At 36.0% G+C, this 25,604-nt stretch overlaps 1 protein-coding gene across 4 annotated transcripts in view; it reads right to left on the bottom strand.

Moving 5' to 3' along the window:
• The window catches only part of CSPP1 (centrosome and spindle pole associated protein 1), a 115,831-nt gene that overhangs the window by 53,413 nt on the left and 36,814 nt on the right, over window positions 1-25,604 (bottom strand). For all 4 annotated transcript variants that reach the window (XM_060115968.1, XM_060115970.1, XM_060115969.1 and 1 more), the window contains 5 exons: window positions 20,365-20,458; window positions 19,251-19,308; window positions 16,894-17,102; window positions 14,608-14,729; window positions 14,172-14,250 (listed from right to left, as the gene is read on the bottom strand). In XM_060115968.1, coding sequence (XP_059971951.1) covers window positions 14,172-14,250; window positions 14,608-14,729; window positions 16,894-17,102; window positions 19,251-19,308; window positions 20,365-20,458 — 562 coding nt within the window. The remainder of the gene's footprint in view (window positions 1-14,171; window positions 14,251-14,607; window positions 14,730-16,893; window positions 17,103-19,250; window positions 19,309-20,364; window positions 20,459-25,604) is intronic.

Here is a 25,604-nt window from a genome sequence, read left to right as displayed (position 1 = left end):
AGTTTGTTGTATTTTTTAGATTCTACATACAAATGATATCATACAGTATTTGTCTTTCTCTGACTTTTTTCACTTAGCATAATGCCCTCCAAGTTCATCCATGTTGCTGCAAATGGCAGAATTCTGTTCTGTTTTTACGGCTGAGTAGTATTCCATTGTGTATATAAATCTCACCTTCTTTATCCACTCATCTGTTGATGGACATTTAGGTTGCTTCCATATCTTGGCAACGATAAGTAATGCTGCTATGAACAATGGGGTGCATGTATCTTTTCGAATTAGTGTTTTTGTTTTTTTCAGATATATACCCAGGAGTGGAATTGCTGAGTAATACAGTAGTTCGATTTTTAGCTTTTTGAGAACTTCCATGTTGTTTTCCACAGTGGCTGCACCAATTTACATTCCTACCAACAATGTAGGAGGGTTCCCTTTTCTCCACATCCTCACCAACATTCGCTAGTTGTGTTCTTTTTAATGACCATCCTGACAGGAGTGAGGTGATATCTCACTGTGGCTTTAATTTGCATTTCTCTGATGCTTAGCGATATTAAGCATCTTTTCATTTGCCTGTTGGCCCTGTGCACGTCCTCTTTGGAGAAATGTCTATTCAGGTCTTCTGCCCATTTTTTGGGTTTTTTTTTTTTTTTTTTTTTGCGGTATGCGGGCCTCTCACTGTTGTGGCCTCTCCCGTAGCGGAGCACAGGCTCCGGACGCACAGGCTCAGCTGCCATGGCTCACGGGCCCAGCCGCTCCGCGGCATGTGGGATCCTCCCAGACCGGGGCACGAACCCATGTCCCCTGCATCGGCAGGCGGACTCTCAACCACTGCGCCACCAGGGAAGCCCTTCTGCCCATTTTTTAATCTGGTTGTTTGTTTTTTTGATGTTGAGTTGTATGAGCTATTTATATATTTTGGATATTAACTCCTTATCGGTCATATCATTTGCAAATATTTTCTCCCATTCAGGAGCCTGTTTTTTCCTTTTGTCGATGGTTTACTTTGCTGTGCAAAAGCTTTTAAGTTTAATTAAGTTCCATTTATTTATTTTTTTGCTTTTATTTCCTTTGCTTTAGGAAATGGATCAAAAAAACGTTGCTACAATTTATGTCAAAGAGGGCTTCCCTGGTGGCGCAGTGGTTGAGAGTCCGCCTGCCGATGCAGGGGACACAGGTTCGTGCCCCAGTCCGGGAAGATCCCACATGCCGCGGAGCGGCTGGGCCCGTGAGCCATGGCCGCTGAGCCTGCACGTCCGGAGCCTGTGCTCCGCAACAGGAGAGGCCACAACAGGGAGAGGCCCGCATACCGCAAAAAAAAAAAAAAAAAAAAAAAACCAAACAAACAATTTATGTCAAAGAGTGTTCTGTTTTCTTTGAGGAGTTTTATGGTTTCTGGTCTTACATTTAGGTCTTTAATCTACTGTGAGTTTATTTTTGTATATGGTGTTAGAGGACATTCTTGTATATGCCTAGCAGTGGAACTGCAGTGTTGTATGGTAAGTAGACATTTAACATTTTAAGAAATTACCATTTCCTGCAACTGCTTTTTATATACTAATTTTGTGTTCATCAGTTCTGCTAACACTCCTATTAATTCTATATTTTATCTGTACATTCTTTTGCAAATAATATCAGTTTTCTCTCCTTTTCTAATCCTTGTACCTATCTTCCTTCCTTTCTTATTTTTGACCTTGCTACAATTATTGAGCCCTAAAAGTAATGACAATAATTACACTAGTCATTATTATCAATCTCAAAAAGAGTATTTTAAACATTTCACCATTAAGTAAAATATATGATGTAGGTTTTTCATGTTTATACTTTCTCAGTGTAAGCAGGTCTCCCTCTAATATACTGACATATTGAATTTTATTAATGCTTTCTCTGTATCTATTGAGATAACCATATAGCTTTTTTCTTCGTTCTCTTAATATGATGCATTACAGTAATTGATTTTACCATAATGTCGATATCTAACACCAATTAGCATTTAGTATATATCAGACATGGTTCTAGATGCTTTACGTATTTTAATTCGTTCAACCCTCAGAATAACCCTATGAGTTGATACCATTATTATCCCAAATAACAAACAAGAAATAAAACTTAAGAAACTTGCCTTAAGCTGATTAGTAAAACCTGGATTCAAACCAAGGCACTCTGCCTGCAAAGCCTACACTCTTAGTTGGTATGAAATACTAAGTTTATTCACCCAACTTTCCAGAATAATTGCAATTTGGGATGAAATATCCTTTTCTACATTATGAGGTTCAATTTTAGGATTCTTCTATCTGTGAGTGAAACTAGCCTATAACTTCCTATTCTCATTGGCCTTGTCAGGTTTGAGTATCAAGAGTATCATAGTCTCAGTAGCAGTGTGAATTTGATACTCTGTATTAGTTTGTGTAAGATTAATTTTTTTCCTTGAATGTCTGATGTAATTAACCAGTCCATCTAGATGCAGAGCTTATTTTGTGGGATGATTTGAAACTTGTGACCCCCAAATTTTAAAACAGTTTTGATATTATCCATGTTTTTTATTACTTCTTATCAGTTTTATTAAGTTAAATTTTAATAGGAATTTTTCTTCACTTAAATTTGCAAATTCACTGTCATAAACTTGTTCATAATATATTTTTATTGTCTTTTTAAGGTTAACTACAACTAAAGTTACAATTTTTTTCATTCCTAATATTTCTTATTTATACCTTTCACTTTTGGTTTTTTTTTTTCCTTGACCAACATCAGTAGAGAATTATCTATTTTATTAATAGTCTTTTCAAAGAACTTTAGATTCTGTTGATCCTCAGTATTATATATTTCTATTTCATTTATTTCTCTTATTATTTCTTTCCTTGCTTCTTTGGGTTTACTATGCTATTCTTTTTCTCACTTTTTAGATGCCTGATAATTATTTTAATTTTCATCCTTTTTACATATTTTCTAATTTGTTCCCTGTTTTCTAATTTCCAATATATCGAGGGTTTGTTATTTTAAAAATTGATTTCTACTTCAAATGGTCCATAGGATATGAGTCTACCAAAATTTACTGAGACTTCCTTTAAGGACTAGGATGTGGTAAGTTTTATAAATATTCTTGTGAGATTAGTAAAAATAGATACTCTCAAGTTTGAGGTGAATTTCTATACATTTCCACTAAAATAAGCTTATTAATTATGTTAAGTAAATTATTCTCTAACTTTATTATTTTCTGCTTTATCTAACACTTATAAAAAGAAGTAATAAAGTCTCACATTAGGATTCTATATTTGTCAACTTTTACCTGAAGTTCTTTAAATTCTTGCTTTATGAATTTTGATATGATGTTTTCAGGTGCATAAAAATTTTTGTTACATTATCCTGCTAAAATGAACCTCTATTCTTTATAAATGGATCCTCTTTGTCTCAAACAAACCTTTATGACTGAAAAATTCATTTCATCTAATGTTACTATAGCTAAACAAATTTTAGTATAATTCATATTCTCCTAGTATATCTGTACCCTTTTACTTTCAACTTTTCTCTACCACTTGCTCAAGTATATCTTGTAAGTAACATGTACTTGGATTTTGCTTCTGCAACTAGTATGACAAGCTTTCTCTCTGACTTATATACTTTACCATTTACTAACATCAAATTTAATTTTGCCATTTAATTTGGACTTACAATCAGATTAAATAGGCTCCTTAAACCTTTCAATGTTTCTTTTTGGTCTCTCTATTTTTTTGCCTCCTTTTGGATTTTTTTTTTCCTCTAGCACATTAGTAAGTTGCATCTTTTGTCCATATATTTTTAGTGGTTATCCTAGAAATATAACACCCATACATAACTTATCAAAAACTAAAGCTAATCAAAATCTTTACAATGCTCACAAATGATACAAAGATTTTTAAACACATTAACTCCATCTAACCCCATCCAAATTACATGCTATTCCTATTAATTACTCTTAATTTTACTTACTTTTAAACCCATTATAATTTTACCATATATAATATTTATTTAATTCCATCTACATATTTACCACATTTTTTTCTTTCTACTCTTTCATGTAACTCAGACCTCCCCTATGTGACTCCTTCTGCATTTAGAATTGTACTTACTAAGGGTCTGCTAGTGGCAAATTCAGCTGTTTCTCTTAAAATATTTTTCTTTCAATCTCATTCATGAAAAATAACTTTGCTGAGTATAAAATCATCTCAACAAATTGACGGTATCTATAGTTTCTGAATTCCTTCCTAGAGTTCATTTGAAAGTAATGTCTTTCCTTTCTGGCTGATTTTAAGTTCCTCTGTATTTCATTTATGTTCTAAAGTTTTACTATGATTGTCTTGGTATGGAATTCTTTTATTTCTTCTGTTTGAGAGGTATTAGCCTTCTAGAATCTATAGATTAGGACCTTTTATCAATTGTAGAAAATTTTAAGATATCATCTCTTCAAATACTTCTTTCATCTCATTCTCTTTTTCTAGAATTCCAATTAGTTACGCTTGAACCTTTATAGTGCCATAATTTTTACCCCCTTTTTCATATTTTCCATGTCTTTTTCTCCCCATTCTGGCTGAATTTCTTCAGATCTACTAGTTCAGAGGTTCTCAAACTTTAGTGTACATCAGAATCACCAGGAAAGCTTATTGAACACAAGTTGTTGGGCCCCAGCATAGAGTTTCTGATTCATAGGTAGGATGGGGCCTGAGAGTTTGCATTTCCAACATGTTCCCATAATGCTGCTACTCTGGGAACCACATTTGAAAACCACTGTTCCAACTTATTAATTCTCACTTTGGGTATGTCAAATCTGCTATTAAGGCCCATCCATTGAGTTACTACTCTCAATTATTTAAAATTTTTACTAAAATATCTAGTTAATTCTATTTCAAATCTGTTGGTCATTCTTCATAGTTTCTTATGCCCTGATATAAACATGATCAATATGACCATTTTATATTTTGCCTAACAATTCCTAATCTGAGGTCTCTGTCATTCTTTTTTTGCAAGCCTATTCCCACTTACGGTTTATATCCTTGAATATTTTGTCATTTATGAATATGAATTTCACATTTTCCATGGAAAAGTATTGAAAGTCCCTAATCTTCACTTTCTATTTTACCAACTGCTTTGGGAATTTCCCTTTTTGTTACTCAGACACTGGTAGCTTCATTAATAATCTCTGTACTTTTTACCCTCCTCCATTAAACAAATTTGTATCATCCTCCTATAATTCTGTCTCTCATCAATTTTCCAATCATTTTTGCTTAAAGAGTGATATTGCTTCCACATTTCAAGAAATATATTTCTGAAAGAGTACACAAAGAAAGCACATAAAACAAAGAGCAAAGATAACCAGCATTCAAAAGTAAAAATAAAGAAATGGAAAAAATATGTAAACTTATACACACTTTTCTCTTTTTTCACTGAGTCATAGATTTTATTGATGGTATTGATGGTATACGACTAATAAAATCCCCAAAACCTTGCCCTGTTTATGGAGGCATGTGATGGGAATTGTGTCAAAGGTAAGAGGTTCTAAGTGTTGGGTAAAGTAGGACCAATGATTCCCTAGCAACTGAAGGCTCCTCCTAAGCTTCCTTTTCTCCTTTTTCCCTGGTTATCCAGGGCTCATACTTCTTAGAAATTATGCATATGTAGCTCATCAAACTCAAAGCAAAAAGACTCAGAGGGCTTCCCTGGTGGCGCAGTGGTTGAGAGTCCGCCTGCCGATGCAGGGGACACAGGTTCGTGCCCTGGTCCAGGGGGATCCCACGTGCCGCAGAGCGGCTGGGCCCGTGAGCCATGGCCGCTGGGCCTGCGCGTCCGGAGCCTGTGCTCCGCAACGGGAGAGGCCACAGCAGCGAGAGGCCCGCGTACAGCAAAAAAAAAAAAAAAAAAAAAAAAAAAAAGACTCAGAGATCCACATCTATACACATCATAGTCAACATACCCAAAGACAAAGAAAGAATCTCAAAAGCAGCAAGAAAATAACTCATCACATACAAGGGATCTTCAATAAGATTAACAGCTCATCAGAAACCATGAAGGCCAGCAGGCAATGAGATGACATATTCAAAGTGCTAACAGAAAAAAAAAAAAAGTCAACCAAGAATTTTATATCCAGGAAAACTATGCCTCAAAAATAAAAGTGAAATTAGAACATTATTAAATAAAAATCAGAGAAGTCATCACTAACAGACCTGTCTTATACGAAATACTGGATGGAGCGCTTCAGGTTGAAATAAAGCACACTCGACAGTAACTGGAGTAAACACAAAGAACTAAAGAACACCAGTAACAGTAACCACATAGGTAAAGATGAAAGATAATACAAATATGGGACTTCCCTGGTGGTGCAGTGGTTAAGAATCTGCCTGCCAATGCAGGGAACATGGGTTCGAGCCCTGGTCCAGGAAGATTCCACATGCCGTAGAGCAACTAAGCCCATGTGCCACAACTACTGAGCCCGTGCTCTAGAGCCCACGAGCCACAACTACTGAGCCCATATGCCACAACTACTGAAGCCCGCATGTTTAGAGCCCATGTTCCGCAACAAGAGAAGCCACTGCAATGCGACGCTCGTGCGCCATAATGAAGAGTAGCCCTCGCTCGCCGCAACTAGAGAAAGCCCGCACAAAGCAATGCAGACCCAATGTAGCCAAAAATAAATAATAAATAAATAAATTTTTTTTAATAAATTTTTTTAAAAAGATATTACAAATATGTTTTTATTTGTAACTGTACTCTTCTCTATCTGATTTAAAAGACAACTACATAAAGGAAGGAAGGAAGGGTTATAAAATTGTGTTGAAGAACTTAAGTGTATAAAGATACACTTTGTCTGACAACAATGGCATCAAGAAGAAGGAAAGGTAGGGAGGGTGGGAGGGAGACGCAAGAGGGAGGGGATATGGGGACATATGTATACGTATAGCTGATTCACTTTGTTATACAGCAGAAACTAACACACCATTGTAAGGCAATTATACTCAAATAAAGATGTGAAAAAAAAAAGATAAGGCTTGGAATGGAGTAGAATGAGCCAATTTAAAAAAAAAAAGAAGGAAAGGAATGGCATTATATTAAAGAAAAATTTTTGTATACTACTGAAACTAAATTGGTGTTAATATGAACTCAGTTCTTTTAAATTATTAATTTCAATCTGCAAGGAAACCACAAAGAAAATAATACAAAAATTACACTAAAAGAAGCAAGAGAATTAAAATGGAATGCTATATTTAACATCAAAGAAAAGGAATTAATGGAGGACCAGAGAAACAAAAAAGACATAAAATATATTTTTAAAAGATACATATATAGCAAAATGGCTGACAGAGATCCTACCTTAACAGGAATTACATTAAATGTAAATACAGGCAAAAGCTAGCAGAATTGGGCTTCCCTAGTGGTGCAGTGGTTAAGAGTCCGCCTGCTGATGCAGGGGACATGAGTTCGTGCCCCGGTCCGGGAAGATCCCACATGTTGCGGAGCGGCTGGGCCCATGAGCCATGGCCCCTGAGCCTGCGTGTCCGGAGCCTGTGCTCCGCAACGGGAGAGGCCACAACGGTGAGAGGCCCGCGTACCGAAAAAAAAAAAAAAAAAGCTAGCAGAATTGAAGGGGGTGGGAGGTAGGATGCAAATGTATGCTGTCTACAAAGAGACACACTTTAGATTCAAAGAATACACTGAGGTTAAAACACAGAAAATATATATCATGCAAACAGCAACTAAAAAGAACAAGAGTAGCAGTACTGTTAACAAACAAAATATATTTTAAGTCAAAAATTGTTACTAGAGACAAAGAAAGGATCTTTTATACCAATAAAGGGGTCAACTGGTCAGCAAGACATAACAATTATAACCATATATGTACGTAACTACAGACTCAAAACACAGTAAACAAAAACAGACCTGAAGACAGAAATAAATAAATCAAAAATAATAACTGGAGACTTCAATACGCTACTTCTAATAATAGAAAAGCTGCACAGAAGCTCAACAAGGAAACAGAAATAAAAAACACTATAAACCAGCTAGATCTAAGTCACATTGATAAAAACTACCTGCCCCAAAACAGTATAACACACATTCTTCTCAAGCGCATATGAAACATTCTCTAGCACAAACCACAGGTTAGGTCATGAAATAAGCCTCAATAAATTTAAAAGGATTGAAATAATACAAAATATGTTCTCTAACTGCAATGGAATTATATTAAAAATGAGTAACAAAAGGAAATTTGGGAAATTCACAATTGTGTGGAAATTAAACAACATACTCCAAACTAACCAATGGATCAACGAACAAATCAAATGAGAAACTGAAAAATACTTTGAGATGAATAAAAATGAAAACACAATGTATAAAATTTAAGGAATGAAGCTAAAACAGTAATAAGAAAATTTATAGTTGTAATGTGTATATATTAAAAAATAAGACACTAAAAAACTAGAAAATATAAGAGCAAACTGAACCCAAAGTAAACAGAAAGAAGGAAATAAAAAGATTAGTGGAGAAATAAATGGAGATCAGAGCACAACAGAGAAAATCAACTAAACCAATAGCTTATTCTTTGACAAGATCAACAAGATTGATAAATGTTTAGCCAGAATGAAAATAAGAAGACTAAAATTACTGAAATAAAAAAAAACATCACTACTGACCTTATTAAAATGAAAAAGATTGTAAGGGAATACTATGAAGAACTGTATGCCAACACATTAGATTATCTTGATGAAATGGGCAAATTCTAGAAAGACACAAACTACCAAAGCTGATGCAAGAACAATATTTTAAATATGAATTAACCAATGACAAGGAAAGAGATTAAATTAGAAATCAAAAAATTACCCATAGCGGAAAGATGAGGATCAACTGGCTTCCTGGTGAATTCTATCACACTGAAAGAATTAGCAACAATCCTTCACACACTCTCCAAAGTAATAGAAAATGGAAGAACGCATCCAACTAATTCTATTGGGCTAGTATCATCCTGATACCAAAATCAAACAGACATCAAAAGAAAACAAAAACCAAAGACCAGTAACACTCATGAATACAGAGATAAAAATCCTCAACAAAAAATTAGTAAACTGAAAAATCTAGCAAGATATGTAAAGGATTATACTCCATGACCATGTGAGATTTATCACAGGAATGCAAGGTTGATTTGATATATCTGAAACCAATAAATATACTACACCATATTAACAGAATAAAGAACAAAAACCACAGGATCATCTCAATAGATGCAGAAAAAGCATTTCACAAAATTCAACTTCCAAGTGGCACAGTGGTTAAGAATCCGCCTGCCAGTGCAGGGCACACGGGTTCGAGCCCTGGTCTGGGAAGATCCCACATGCCGCGGAGCAACTAAGCCCGGGTGCCACAACTACTGAGCCTGTGCTCTAGAACCCGCAACCCACAACTACTGAAGCTTGTGAGCCTGGAGCCCGTGTTCCACAACAAGAGAAGCCACCGCAATGAGAAAGCCATGCACTGCAACGAAGAGTAGCCCCTGCTCACCATAACTAGAGAAAGCCCACACGCAGCAATGAAAACCCAACACAGCCAAAAATAGATAAATTCCTTTTTAAAAAATCATATATACAGAAAAATGCAAAGAAATGCACTAAAAACAGTAATAATAAAGAGTTCAGCAAAACTGCAGGTTACAAAATCAATATACACATTTCTATTGTATTTCTATAAACTAGCAATGAATAATATAAAAATGAAATTGAGGAAAGACCATTCACAACACCATCAAAAAGTATTAAATACTTTAGAATAAATTAAACAAGAGTTAGTCTAAAAACCACAAAATACTGTTGAAAGAAATTTAAAAACCCCACATAAATTAAGACATCCATGTTCATGGATTGGAGATTTAATATAGTTAAGATGTAAGACTAAATCACAAAGAAATAGAAAATCTGAATAAACCTATAACTAATAAGGAGATTGAATCCCTAATCAAAAATCTCCTGAGAGAGTAAAGCCCTGGACCTAATGGCTTCAATGATGAATTCTACCAAACATTTAAAGAAGAACACTAGTCCTTCTCCAATTTTTCCAAAAACGTGAAGAGGAGGAAACACATCCTAACTCATTCTAGGAGGCCAGCATATCCCTGATTTCAAAACAAGACAAAAACATTACAAGAAAAGAAAACTATAGACCAGTATCCCTTATGACCACAGATGTAAAAATCCCCAACATAATACTAGCAAGCCAAACATATCAGCATATTAAAAGGATTAAATACCATGGCCAAATGGGATTTACTCCTGGCACATAAGGATGGTTCAACATATAAAAATTGATCAGTATAATAGACAATATTAACAGAATGACAGGGGAAAAAAACACACGACCACCTCAACTGATAAAGAAAAAGCATTTAACAGAATTTAACAACAACCTTTCATGATAAACACACTCAACAAACTAGAATAGAAGGGAACCACCTCAACATAATAAATACCACATATGAAAAATCCAAAGTGAACATCAGACTCAATGGTGAAAGAATAAAAGCTTTTCCTCTAAGATCAGGAACAAGGCAAAGGTGCCTGCTTTCACCCTTTCTATTCAACATAGTACTGGAACTATTAGGCAAGAAAAAAAATTTTTAAATCAGCCAAATTGGGCTTCCCTAGTGGCGCAGTGATTAAGAATCCGCCTGCCAATGCAGGGGACACTGGTTCAAGCTCTGGTCCGGGAAGATCCCACATGCTGTGGAGCAGCTAAGCCCGTGCACCACAACTACTAAGCCTGCACTCTAGAGCCCAAGAGCCACAACTACTGAAGCCCGTGTGCCTAAAGCCTGTGCTCCGCAACAAGAGAAGTGACCGCAATGAGAAGCCCGCAGGCCGCAATGAAGAGTAGACCCCGCTCGCCGCAACTACAGAAAGCCTGCGTGCAGCAACAAAGACCCAATACAGCCAAAAATAAATAAATAAAATATATTTATATTAAAAAAAAGCAGCCGAATTGGAAAAGAAGAGGTAAAATTATCTGTTTGCAGATGATATGATATTATATGCAGAAAACCCTAACAATTACACACACACACAAACTGTTAGTAAAATGAATTCAGCAAAGTACCAGAATACAAAATCAACACAAAAAGATCAGTTGAATGTCTATACACAAACAATAAACAATCTGAAAAGGAAATTACAAAAACAGTTCTATTTATAATAGCATCAAAAAAACCCAGACTACACAGGATTTAACTTAACCAAAGTGGTGAATGACTTGTACAGTGAAAATTACAAAACACTGCTGAAAGAAATTAAAGACATAAACAAATGGAAACACATCCCCTGTTCATGGATTGGAAAACTTAATACTGTTAAAATGTCAAAACTACCCAAAGTGATCTAGAGATTCAATACAAGCCCTATTAAAATCCCAGTGACCAGGCTTCCCTGGTGGCGCACTGGTTGAGAGTCCACCTGCCGATGCAGGGGACGTGGGTTCGTGTCCCGGTCTGGGAGGATCCCACATGCCGCGGAGCAGCTGGGCCCGTGAGCCATGGCCGCTGAGCCTGCGTGTCTGGAGCCTGTGCTCCGCAGCGGGAGAGGCCACAACAGTGAGAGGCCCGCATACCACACACACACACAAAAAAATCCCAGTGACCTTTTTTGCAGAAATAGAAAAACCCTTCCCCAAATTTATATGGAATCTCAAGAGACCTCAAATAGCTAAAACAATTTTGAAAAATAACAAGCTAGAGGACTCCCACTTCTTGATTTCAAAACTTACTACAGAGCTACAGTAATCAAAACAGCATGGCACTGGCATATAGACAGACACATAGACCAACTGCATAGAACAGAAAACCCAGAAATAAATTCATACATATAAAGTCAAATGATTTTTTTTTCTTTTTTCCGGTACGCAGGCCTCTCACTGTTGTGGCCTCTCCCATTGCAGAGCACAGGCTCCAGACGCACAGGCTCTGCGGCCATGGCTCATGGGCCCAGCTGCTCCGCGGCATGTGGGATCTTCCCAGATCGGGGCATGAACCTGCATCCCCTGCATCGGCAGGCGGACTCTCAACCACTGCGCCACCAGGGAAGCCCGAAAGTCAAATGATTTTTGACAAGGGTGCTAAGACCATACAATGGGGAAAGGACAGTATTTTCAACAAATGGTGCTGGGAAAACGATATCCACATGCAAAGAATGAAGCTGGACCCTTATTTAACACTGTACACAAAAGGTAACTCAAAATCACAATCCTCAATGTAAAACCTCATAACTATAAAACTCTTAGAAGAAAACACAGGGCAAAAGCTTCACAACGTTGGATTTGGCAATGATTTCTTAGATATGACACTAAACACAGGCAAGGCAACAAAAGAAAAAATAGACAAACTGGACTTCATGAAAATTAAAAATGTGTGTGCATCTATAGTACTGCTAGATAGTGTCAATGGCATAAAAAGATGATACACAGAATGGGGGAAAATATTTGCAAATCATATATCTGATAAGGGATTAATATCCAGAGTATATAGAGAACTCTTAAAACATAACAACAAAAAAATAAAGTAACCAATTCAAAAATGAGAGAAGGATTTGAAAAGACATTCTCCAAAGATAGACAAATAGCCAAAAAGCAGATGAAAAGACGCTCAACATCAGTAATCATAGAGAAATGCAAATCAAGACCACAATGAGATCCACCTAACCTGCCTTAGGATGGCTACTAGCAAAAAAACAGAAACTAATAAGTGTTGGTGAGAATGTGGAGAAGCTGGAACCCTTGTGCAGTTGGTGGGAATATAAAATGGTACAGCTGCTGTGGAAAACAGTATAGTGGTTCTTCAAAAAATTAAAAATAGAATTACCATATGATCCAGCAATTCCACTTCTGAGTATATACTTAAAAGAATTAAAAGCAGAGTCTCAAAGAGATAAGTTGTATACCCATATTCATAGTTGCCCATTCACAATACCTAAAATGTGGAAGCAGCCCAAGTATTCATTGGTGGATGAATGGATAATCAAAATATGGTATATACATACAATCAAATATTATTCAGCCTTATAAAGGAAATTCTGGGAAGTAAGACCCTGCAAGCTGTGTGGGAAAAAAAGAAAAGGAAAGAAGGAAATTTTGACTTAGGTCACAACATGGATGAACCTCAAGAACATTATGGTAAGTTAAAAAAGCCAGACACAAAAGATAAATATTGTATGATTTCACTTTTATGAGGTACCTCAAGTAGTCAAAATCATAGAAACAGTAGAATATGGGTGCCAGTGGCATAGGGGAGAGGGAATAGTGAATAGGTATAGAGTTTCAGTTTTGCAAGACGAAAACAGTTCTGGAAATTGATGGTGGTGATGGTTACATAACAATATGAATGTACTTAACATCACTGAACTATACACTAAAAATGCTTTAAAATGATAAATTTTATGTTATGTGTATGTTACCATTACAAAAAATTGAAAAAAAATTAAGATGGTAATATTAAACTGATCTACAGATTCTATATAATCTCCATCAAAATTTCAACTGCCTTTTGGCAGAAACTGAGCAGCTGATCCTAAAATTCACATTGAAATACAAAGTACCTAGTATAACCAAAACAATCTTGGAAAAGAAAAACAAATTTGAAGAACTCATACTTCTCGATTTCCAAACTTCCACAGAGCTACAATTTTCAAGTGATACTAACATAAGGATAGACACATAGAACAATGGAATAGAATAGAGAATCCCAAAAAGAGACCCACACGAACATGCCCATTTTTGACAAAGGTGCAAAAGCAATTCCCAGGAAAAATAATCGTGTCAACAAATGGTGCTGGGAGCCATTGGACACTCATAAAGCAGGAGAAAAAAAAAAAAAAAAGACCTTCAATCAAAATCTAACACCTTATACAAAAGATAATTCAAAATGGATCATGAACTTAAATGTAAAACTATAACTATACACACATAACTTTGCTAATGAAAGAAAGTGAGGTTATTCTTAATTTTTTAAATGTGCTTTCTATGAAACACTGACTTAAAAGCAATACTTTGAACATACTAGTTATGTAATAATTGGAAATTAAATAAGTTATATCTGTTCTGAAGAATAAAAGAACACATTGAATAACACAAGTTCTATGGAAGACAAATTAATCTTGAAACAAATTATTATTTTAACTACTTACACAATAGGCTGTGCTGGCTGGTGGGTGACAGGAGCTGTAACATAAGCTGCAGGCTGTACTCCCATCATTCCTGAACCATCTTAAAAGAAAACCAACACATTTGTTTCAGAGTACCCACTTAATAACACTATCTCTAAAGGAAAAGTCACATACTGAAAATGTTTCCTAAGGAAAAAAATCCACATTTCCTTCTGAGTTAGGATTTAGCAGAGAATAAGGCAAGAAAACATAAAATATTTCTTAAATCTAGATAAAAAGGAAATAACTATGAATTATAACTGAGTTGTAAAATACAGTATTTATTCAATCAATATACATATAATATTGGAATTAAGTAAAGCTGTGCTTTTTCTCATTTATATATTTTTGCTTGCACAAAAACCAATTTTCCCAATTGAACCACTGGAAAATAATGTTTACCCCACAGATAACTTACAGTAAGCAAGACTAGGATCCAATGTATTCCTGGCCCCATAAAAATAGTACGCATCATCGTAAGGAGTTCGATAGTTGGCAGCCAAAGGTGGTAGTAGGGGAGGTGGAGGCAGAGGTGCAATGCTGTATCAAAAGACAATTGGGAAATTCTTCTCATATTCCACTGCAAATTTTTTAAAAATCAAGATATTATTTTCTTACAAAAATCTTACTGAAAATCTAATTGCTGCTTTAGGAAAAGCCACCATCTTGCTTCAATCTCTTATCAAAAATTATAACTCAAAAAGCAAAAAGAAAAAAAGTCAGGAGTTAAGGTACAACACTTATTCAATCAATTAACATCTAATTCGTCACTATCTGCCAGTATTGACCAAACATGGTCTCTGTCCCTCAGAAATAATACAAAAATAAACAGCCATTACAGCAGAGTACAGTAAATGAAACAATACGAGTAGACACAGGATGCTACAGGAACATGGAGCAGGAACATTTAAATCACATAGGGAAGAGGAGGAAAGTATAAGGAAGGCTTTCTAGGAAAGGCAATGCTTCAGCCACACTACTAGAGTGAGTCAGTCACAGAGAAGAAAGATACAACATCAAGAAAAGGCAAAGAGGTACAAAATGAGATTATAAATGGTTCCATTTGACTGGGAGAAAGATGTAGTTTTTTAACTCTAAAAATATATTGCTCTTTCAAAGGAATTATTAAACTATAATGTGAAAAGAAACTACTTGAATATCAACAGTAAATTTCTGAGTTAATTTTCAGCATTTCATAAAGTTAAAACTTCTAAAAACCTCTACATCAGCACTTCATTAATGAGTAGGAAGTATCTCTGTATTTCCACCAAGGCAATATTTTCCATTAGTTAAAATGTAAAAGGCAAATTCCTTTAGATGAACAGAAAGAAAAAGGAGGCATCCTAGAATGTTTTCACTTTTGAGTGTATATATTAGGTTCTCCCTTGTATACTTCAAAATAATTGTGAAGAGTTGAGAAGGCATTAAAGTTCTCTTCAGTCATGAATATTTTTCATATTTACTAATCACTCGACATGTCTAACCTTACTATCCTCACTCCATAGATAAACAAAGCAGTTGAAAAATTACTATAAGAGGGAACTGTCAATATCATTAAATCTTAAATTTTTATAGAGATTGATATAAAAGTTAATCCTCACAACACTATAACTGTAGATTAAAAAACATATATATATACACACATATATAAATATCTGTTACTATTCTACTTTTTACAAATGAGAAAACTGAAGTTCAATACAAGTGTGGTCTGCCCAAAATCCAGGCAGTGAAGCCAACCATTTTAATCCCTAAATCAATGCTAAAATCATCATACCATGCTTGGTAATTCCAATCCCACCTAGTCCTTTGAGTCAGGAAGCCATTAGATGAAACAAACAAAACACCTGATAAATACAGTAAACATGGTCCTACAATTTGTTAGCAGCAAATAAAAGATAATACCAAGTCCTAAAGGAACATATAGCCCAGAAAATATCAATGTTAAAAAGGAAAAGCACCTGATTAAATGCAATCCTACAATATCAATGTTAAAAAGGAAGAACACCTGATTAAATGCAATCCTACAATTAATACATTAATAGTAAGCAAAAATAAGAGAAAATCCTACTAAGAGAAGAAAGTATAGACCAGAAAATATCAATGTTAACAGGATTTTCTTTATGTTTAGTCCAGTATAGCACAATGCTTTTTACCTATGGAAATCAAATCTTTACCCTAATACCTAAATACAGGTTTTATAATCTCAACACTTTATTTCAGGTATTTGAGTTGCACAGCCTGTAAGTAATCACAGAGAAAGAGTTGAAGGAAACAGAAACTAAAATAAAGTAATATATATAAAACAGTCACATTAGAAACGTTTTCTGCATTAACTGAAGAAAGTATTCAATGTTTGCCAAGTGAAAATTACAAAATTGAAAATGGCTAGGTTTTATATGTTAAACAGATATTCCAAAATACGACCTAAAACTAAATAATAAATATACTTAGTTACGCATTTTTAAAACACTGAAGCATCTTTAAACAGCAAAAGAATGTTATAAGGATTTCCCTTGTTTTTATAATAACAGAGAAAAGATCAACAATGAAAACAAATTTCAACAGCAATTATTTGACAGAAGCCTTTAACTGCACAAAAATCTCTGAAGGATAACATTACCTGCTTCAGCAAATCCTTCTGAATATACAATATAATGATACCTTACCTAATTCCCAAACACAAAACATTTTAAACAAGCACCTGGGAGGCACCATTTCACCAAGGGTGCTGCTGAGTCCATTGTGCAAGTCTTCATTTTGAGATGGGAAGGAGTAAACTGATGGCATGGGTGGGACAGAGGGGGCAGACGAAGGAGGGAGAGGTGTCTGGAAAGCTACTCTGGGTCTTTCAGGTGGTATTGCCTCTTCGAGGTGTCTTGGTGTCACACTAAACTGCTTTAGTCTATCAGGCTAAAATAAAGAGAAAAAATCTGTTTGTTACATGTAATCATAAATTTAAAGGTGGAAGGGATCTCAAAAGACCCTCTATCCCAGACTGCCAGCAGGCACTTAAATTAGACATAGAATAACACAATTTTACAGCTATAAGAGATTTTGAAGATCCAATTCTTATTTTATAAAAGAGGTAATTGAGACTCCATGAAAGTACATAAATCACCTAAGGTCTCACCATTCATAAATAATCAAGCAAAGACTAGAGCCAGATATTAATTCTAAATATAAAACTCTATTATAGGGCCTCCCTGGTGGCGCAAGTGGTTGAGAGTCCGCCTGCCGATGCAGGGGATACGGGTTCGTGCCCCGGTCTGGGAGGATCCCATATGCCACGGAGCGGCTGGGCCCGTGAGCCATGGCCGCTGAGCCTGCGCGTCCGGAGCCTGTGCTCCGCAACGGGGGAGGCCACAACAGTGAGAGGCCCGCATACCGCAAAAAAAAAAAAAAAAAAAAAAAAACTCTATTATACTACAACACTATGCTGCTTCACTACCAATTGCCATCAAAGTATTCTAACATCAAAGTATTCTCTAGATCAGTGTGAGCACAGGTTTTCTGTAAAGAGCCAGCTAGTAAATATATCAGGCTTGGCAGGGCATGTGGTCTCTTCACAACTACTAAAGTAGACCAAAACAATATGTAAGCAAATGAATGAGGGAGTGCTGCAATAAAACTTTACAAAAATAGGCAGCAAGTGGATTTGGCCACAGGCTACAGTTTGCTTACCCTCGCTCCAAAACATCATTTACGTGCCCTTTTCTAAGATGTGTACATCAAAAGTAAACCCAAAAGTAATGGTCTAACTATTATATCTAATATTTTTATGTATTTATTCTCATAAAGCAACTTGACACTCCAAAGGTTGTGTCATTTAAATATAAATAAGAAGGTCCATCAAACACTAAGGTAACTATAAATGCAAAGTTTAACATGCCACCATATTACATTAAAAAGTTCAAGATTTGAAAAGGAAATTTTTGATTGTCAAAACTATTTCAAAGGTATTTATTGATAGAGGAAAATATATTCAGTTTTGGAATTCATCCTTTTTTCCCAGCATGTTTAATTTCTCAGGAATGATTTCTCAGATTAATCTAAAAGTTTTACTCTATGAGCAGTCAAAAAGCACACTAGGAGTGATACTGGTGCAGTATTAAACTTTTTAAAATGAATAATCCACAGGATATATACTTAGCATAAGAAGAAGTAAGACAAAAGTTGCCTACAGCTGAGTAATTTTAAGTTGCTGTATTCTTTTTAAGAATGAACTTTTTAATGAAATTAAAGTTTCTTAATCATTAAAGATGAAACAAAAACTTGCCTTAGAAAATAAATTCTACACATCCAGCTAAAAAAAAAGTATCCTTTGAGTAATAAATTATTACCTTCTCCTTACTCAACTGCAATGATATGTGTAATTCATTCCAATTATGAAAATTGAAGAATTAAAGTAAAAATAAGGTTATTACCTCTAGATTTACATTAAGTAAAAACTACTAAAATGCTTAAAGCCTAGAATTAAAGATTTCAGTTCCTTTGGAAATTCCTCTAAAATAAGAAAAATGGTCATGATACAGTGAAAAACATTATTACCATCCATTGTAAATTAAACTAAAACAGTGCATGGAATAGTGCGCATAAATAAAGTAGAAAGGAATAATTTACAAGAAACTTTAAAAACGCACACATGAAAAAGGAAAAATTATCTTAGAGAAGTAAACAAGTAAGAGTTAGGACTTAAAGTTTTATGAGAACTGAATTTAGTTTATTACTGTTCAAACTGGTCTACTCATACATTTTCCCCAATATGTTGTATCTCCACCTGCCACTACATTTGAGGCTTATTTGAATGAAAGATTAAACATTAAAAGACGGCAGGGGGCTTCCCTGGTGGCACAGTGGTTGAGAGTCCGCCTGCCGATGCAGGGGACACAGGTTCGTGCCCCGGTCTGGGAAGATCCCACATGCCGCGGACCGGCTAAGCCCGTGAGCCATGGCCGCTGAACCTGTGCGTCCGGAGCCTGTGCTCCGCAACAGGAGAGGCCACAACAGTGAGAGGCCCACGTACCGCAAAAAAAAAAAAAAGACGGCAGGAACCCTTACCGATTTCTCAGGGTCTTGTGCTCCAGAAGCTGCAACCCTGAGATCCAAATCTTTTTCTCTAAACAAAATTAAAGTTTTATATATTAAAAAGTTATAATAAACACTATCATTACTGAAACAACCTTACACACAAAGTCCATGCAATAACATCTCCCAAAACAAGTAATTCCTTTAACTGACAATAAAGTCTTAAATAATTCTGAAAACTAAATTTTCCGATTTGGTGCAAAGTAAACTAATATTCACATGTAAACTGCCTTGGAATAAACAGCTCTAAACCAGTGCCTGGGATACTTCAAAGTCTAAGGAATTCACACAGAATAAAGTAGAGAAGTAAAACAAAATCTTTACTTAGTGAAACAAATAAAAAACTTTTTTTAAGGTTCATGTATATCTTCAGTTCACAAAAAGGAGGGTAAAAAAATGAAAAATTAATACGATACTTTCCAATAAGAGTTTTTAAGAAAATGATGTTAAAGATGGCTAATATCAGACAGTAGATATTGGCTTCCTCTAAGATAGAAAAAAAAACAAAACTAAAAGATGACAGGTCTCAAATTATCTTAGAACCAAGATATCTAGCCCTAATTTTAAACTGGAATTAATATTTCACAGGTATTTCTTTTTTTTTTTCCACAGGTATTTCTACATGAAAGATTACAAACTCTGAGACTTGTATACAATATAAATATCTGTGGATCTATCATGATTATTTTTATACAGCATGTATACGTGTGCTTACCATTTCATTGTTAAAAGACAAAATACTTTTATATTTGCTACTATATATGGGATAATACAGTGGGCATATAGATAACATTAAATGCTACCCTAAAATTTAAGAAATTAATGAAAGTATGTACAAGGCCTGTTATAGGATGAACACATAGTCTCCTTTGTTACCTATGATAAAGAAAATGAACACCCACATAGTATCTGTTTTATTACCCTGGCTGATTTACAATGTGGAGACTGAAATAGAATGATTTACAAATACTGAATCGTATTAGGAAAAATATCCCCTTATTTTACCATGTAATAGTCACCACTATGTCATTTTAAACAAACGCATTTAAATTCAAAACATCTTTTTAAAATGCAAACCTTTCATTACCGTCTCTTGTTCTTCTGTTGTTCAGCCATTTGTTCCAATAGTTCTTGTCTATATTTCTCTTTCCTTCTCTGAATAAGTTCTCGATCTTCACCTCCTAGAAAGTCGTAAGAAAAAAATGCAGTCTTAAGCAACACATCTAACTGGAAAGTCAATTTTTTAATCTCCATTTTTAATTATATCAAAGAGTATAATTACTACGTATGCAGCAAATATAGAAGGTAAATCATATGTATCATTACCTATTCAACTAGTTTCATAATTTATGAATAACTACTATGTGTCAAACCCAAGACACATTAATCCTTCCCAAACTTCTACGTTAGTCAAAAACCTTCTTAAATAAGAGAATATTCTAACTCCTATCCCCACTTTCCAGAGATCAGGATAGTATCTCCACTAACACCTCCCACAAGCCCCTTAACTTTAACAAGTGTGTTCAAAATGAACATCTCAAAAGCAACTGCCTTTCTTTGTTTTCTGTTACTGGCCGAATAATCGAGCCTTAAAACCCCACTGTAACTTTGATGGCTCATGCTTTCTTATTTACTTCATGTGAGGACCCTCTTCTCTAGTCTCATGGCCATCAGCCTTGGATAGGAACTCTCTATATTTTACCTGATGCAGCAATAACCTTTTAACTAGTCTCCAGAACTCCTCCCCACCTCCCTACTCCAATACAACCAGCACACTTATGTAAGACTAACTATCTTAAAATACAACACTAATCATGATGACACATTGCTCAAAAAACATCAATAGTTACCTCAATTCTACAGAAAAAAATATATAAACCTCTCGTTCTGGTATCACTTACATGAAAATCCAGTCATGCAAGCATCTTAGATCCACAGAAAATTATTATTATTGCATGTTAATCACACAAAATAACCTCTTAATCTAGATATGCAAAATCTGGAACATTACACAAATCGTGAGGGATATCAAAAATGCAACCAAACCAGAAATTTCTCTACTACCTAAATTATTAGTCTCCCAACCATCAGTTGGACACACAGCATCTGAGTTTGCCCATTAAGGACAGATGTCAGCAACAGTGAAGCTCCCAAAGGGTAACATAAATTACATTAAGGTTAATAATAATGTTTTACAATCAAAGTATATATATATATCCATTCTGCTTCTGATCATGATGGAGTTAACAAACACAAAACTCAGCCTCCCTCCATTAAAAAAATAATAATAAAATTAGGCAAAATATATGAAATAACTGTTTTTCAGACACTGGACAACAGGTAGCACACAACTGTAATACCTGAGAGAAGTTAAATAAATGAGGTGAGCCCTTCAGGCACCTGTTTCTGCCTGCATGCAATCTCCATGGGTACAGGGAGGGAAAAATCCAAACAAAGCTGGGAAACTATGTTAAATTGAGCAGATAAAGATCAAAATTCAGGGGCTTCCCTGGTGGCGCAGTGGTTGAGAGCCCGCCTGCCAATGCAGGGGACACGGGTTCGTGCCCCGGCCCGGGAAGATCCCACATGCCGCGGAGCGGCTAGGCCCGTGAGCCATAGCTGCTGAGCCTGCACGTCCGGAGCCTGTGCTCCGCAACGGGAGAGGCCACAACAGTGAGAGGCCCGCATACCACAAAAAAAAAAAAAAAGAAAAGATCAAAATTCAGAAAAGCTAAAATGACTAGAAGTTTGGGGCAAAGATTCAAAAAGAAGCGTAAAAAGGGCTTTAGAAATCTGTAAAGGCGTTCCTTCAGACTTTACTGTATACTAGTCTGTGTATGCAGAGTGAAATTCCATTAGGCTAGGCAAAAAATTACGGAGGACACATAAACTGAATTCTCAGACCTCCTCAAACAAAGTGGAGAGAAATTTAAGCTCCAGCCAACTAGACTGGAATTCTTGGTGATCCTCTAAGGGTATTCAGGGAAGAGCCCGAGAAAGGTCACTCTGCAGCGGGAAGACTGAACAATCTTCCTAGAGCGAAGGCTACTCTAGATGTCCCAGCTAAGTTTAAATTTAAAATAAGGCCTCTGAAAGACTGGTCCTTAAGTAACAGAAAAACATGACTGTGGTAGGCAAAATTCTAAGACAGATCCTATGTTCCCTGCTTTCTAGCACTGACTCACTGTATAAACCTTCCCTGAGTGTGGGCAGGACCTATGACTTGCATCTAGCCAATGACTATGGCAAAGGTGAAAGAAATCTGCAGATGTGTATAATTAAGGCCCAAATCAATTTTGAATTAATCGAAAGGGAGATTATCTTGGGTGGGTCTGATATAATCAGATAAAAGCCCTCACTGAGTTCAGAGATTCTCCTTGCTGGCAAGATAGAATAAGCAGCCTTGGTGAGGAAGCCCATGTGACAAGAAACAGCAGATGGCCTCCAGGAACTGAGGGCACTCTCCAGCAGATCCAGTAAGAAACTAGGGCCCTTAGTTATACAGCCACAAGGAAATGAATTTAGTGAAAAATATGGAGGGGCTTCTTCCCTCATAAGCCTCCAGATGAAAAACAGCCTGGCTGACACCCTGACTATAGCCTTATGAGATCCTGAGCAAAGGACCCAATAAAATTCATGACCCACAGAAACTCAGATAACGTGTGACGTTTTGAGTCACTAAATTTGTGCTAATCTGTGATGCAGCAACAGAAACTCAATACAGTGATTAGAAAAGTTAATCAATTGAAAGAAAAATCACATAAACAACAGAGATAACGTAACAACAAAAATGTTTAAACAGCTGTCATAACTATGCCCAAATATTTAAATGAAAATAGTAATATAATGAGGAGGAAATGGAAACTATTATAAAGAACTAAATGGGGAGTCCTACTTCTGCTTAGAAACTAGAAAGCCACAAGAGAACATTGCTCATACCCCACAATGGAAAAAAGCTCAATCATCTACAAAATCAAAACTTTTAAAAAGCTCACCAGAGAGCTGAGGTTATAAGCAACCAGGTAAACTGAATTCCAAAGGGTATAAAAACCAATCCATAGAAAGATAGGACAACCCAAGTTTTTACCCTTACCAGAGTACAGAGAAATAGGCAGCTACCTTAGAAGTAGGTAAGAAGAAAATAACTGAAATGCTAATGAATTCTTAAAGGCTTTCTGTGGATTGGAATAGCAATGCAGAAGGGGAATCTGCACTCACTTGCTGCCCCTACCAGATGCTTATGAGACGGAAGATTGGGCAACACAAGACACCTAAAAGACACCATTCTGAGGCAAAACAAACAAACAAACCAACAGAAAACCAATGCCCACATTCCAGACTCTTCTCTCATATAATCTATTGGTTGAAGGGCAGAAAACCTTGGACCCAGCATTCTGCACTCATACAAAGCAAAGGTCTGCTACTGTTAGAGGAAGAGCAGGAAATTCTCACATATAAGATCCTCCACAGGGCTTCCCTGGTGGTGCAGTGGTTAAGAATCCACCTGCCAAAGCAAGGGACACGGGTTTGAGCCCTGGCCCAGGAAGATCCCACATGCCACGGAGCAACTAAGCCCGTGCACCACAACTACTGAGCCTGCACTCTAGAGCCCGCGAGCCACAACTACTGAAGCCCACGTGCCACAACTACTGAAGCCTGCGTGCCTAGAGCCCGTGCTCCGCAACAAGAGAAGCCACCACAATGAGAAGCCAGCACACCACAACAAAGAGTAGCCCCCGCTCGCTGCAACTAGAGAAAGCCTGCGCATAGCAACAAAGACCCAACATAGCCAATAAATAAATAAATAAATTTATAAAAGAAAAAAAGATCCTCCACAGGCATAAAGGAGAGTTTGGCTACCACTCTGAGGAGGGGCAGGAACACTGATACTCATTTCTGAGAACCAAATGCACAGGGCCAGCTTTGCTACAGCAGTCTACTGCTGAGGAAGGAAAAGCATGGCAAGACAGACACCCTCTTCTGTCAGGGGCTGGCAGGTCTTGCTAAAAACTGAGGAAGGTGCAAGAACACTGAGAAAATCTCTCCAGGCCCCAAACTAAGAACAAGGTAGTCAGAGAATTTAACACTTCTCTCTAAACAACTGGTAGAAGAACAGTTAAAAGTCATTAAAGATGTACAAGACATGAACATCACTATCAACCAATCGGCTTAACTGACATTTATAAACCACTACACTCAACAACCACACAATGCACACTCTTTCAAGTACACATTAAACATTCACCAGGAAAGACTATATTCTGAGTTACTTTTTAAAGTTTTACTTAAAAAATTCAAATTTGAAATAATTGAAATTTACGAATTATTTTCTCAGACCATAAGGGAATTAAACAAGCAGTCAATGACAAAAAGCAGGAAAATCCCCAAGTATTTGGAAATTTTAAAACATACTTCTAAATGACCCATGATTCTGTTAGAAACCCCATAATATATTATTTTTGCTCTCAGCAGTCAGCTGTCCTAATTCTTTAATAAAGCAAAAAGGCTCCAAACAAGGTTCTTGGGGCAAAAGTATAGGAAGACAAATTTCAGTTCAACTGAAATGAGAATACTGCAACAATCAGAGCCACGTGAAGTTGGAATGTGCTGCCTCTGGAGAGAGTAAGCTCCCTAAGGGGACACACAAATTTAGGCTGGGGGAAAAAGATACAACCGTGAGATAAATCACTGAATTAAAAGAGTTTAATAGTCTATTCCAAACATGACTCTATTATCAAACATTAATCTATAATCCCTGATTGCATTAATGATAAATTCATGCCATTCATCTTTAAAATTTCAGGGTAGAGTAAATAATCCATTTATTGATAAAATTATTTGTCAGTAGGTTTTCAACACAGAAAGCTATGTCTCCAATTTTTACCATGTTTAACAAAATACATCATAAGAAGCAAGCCTTTACTCTGACTTATTGATAGGCTAAATTGGTCAATTCTCACTTAAAGACATTACACTAGAATAAAACTCTAGGTGTTATGCCATTTTTCTCATAATAGCCATTTCAAGGAAACAAAAGTCTGAGAATATCATGCAATTATACATCTCTAAGCCAAAATTTAAATTAGTGACTGCTTTTAGGTTGAATGAATCTAAAGTATTATCCAATTTCTTCATATACTTCACTGAAACAAAATTTCGGGCAATTTTTTCTAATAGTTTTACACAAAGAAGAGACCACTTTTCTACTTAAAGTTACATACAGGAAGTATGCTCTCTTCACACTGTTTCTCAAATCAAATGTGACAAGTTAATATAGCAAATCAACATGCTTATCTTAAGCGATGACCTTCATTTCTGACAAAATAA

The sequence above is a fragment of the Mesoplodon densirostris genome, chromosome 13 (assembly GCF_025265405.1).
Source record: "Mesoplodon densirostris isolate mMesDen1 chromosome 13, mMesDen1 primary haplotype, whole genome shotgun sequence".
Lineage (NCBI taxonomy): Eukaryota > Metazoa > Chordata > Mammalia > Artiodactyla > Ziphiidae > Mesoplodon > Mesoplodon densirostris.
This window is presented reverse-complemented; position numbering and strand designations above follow the sequence as displayed.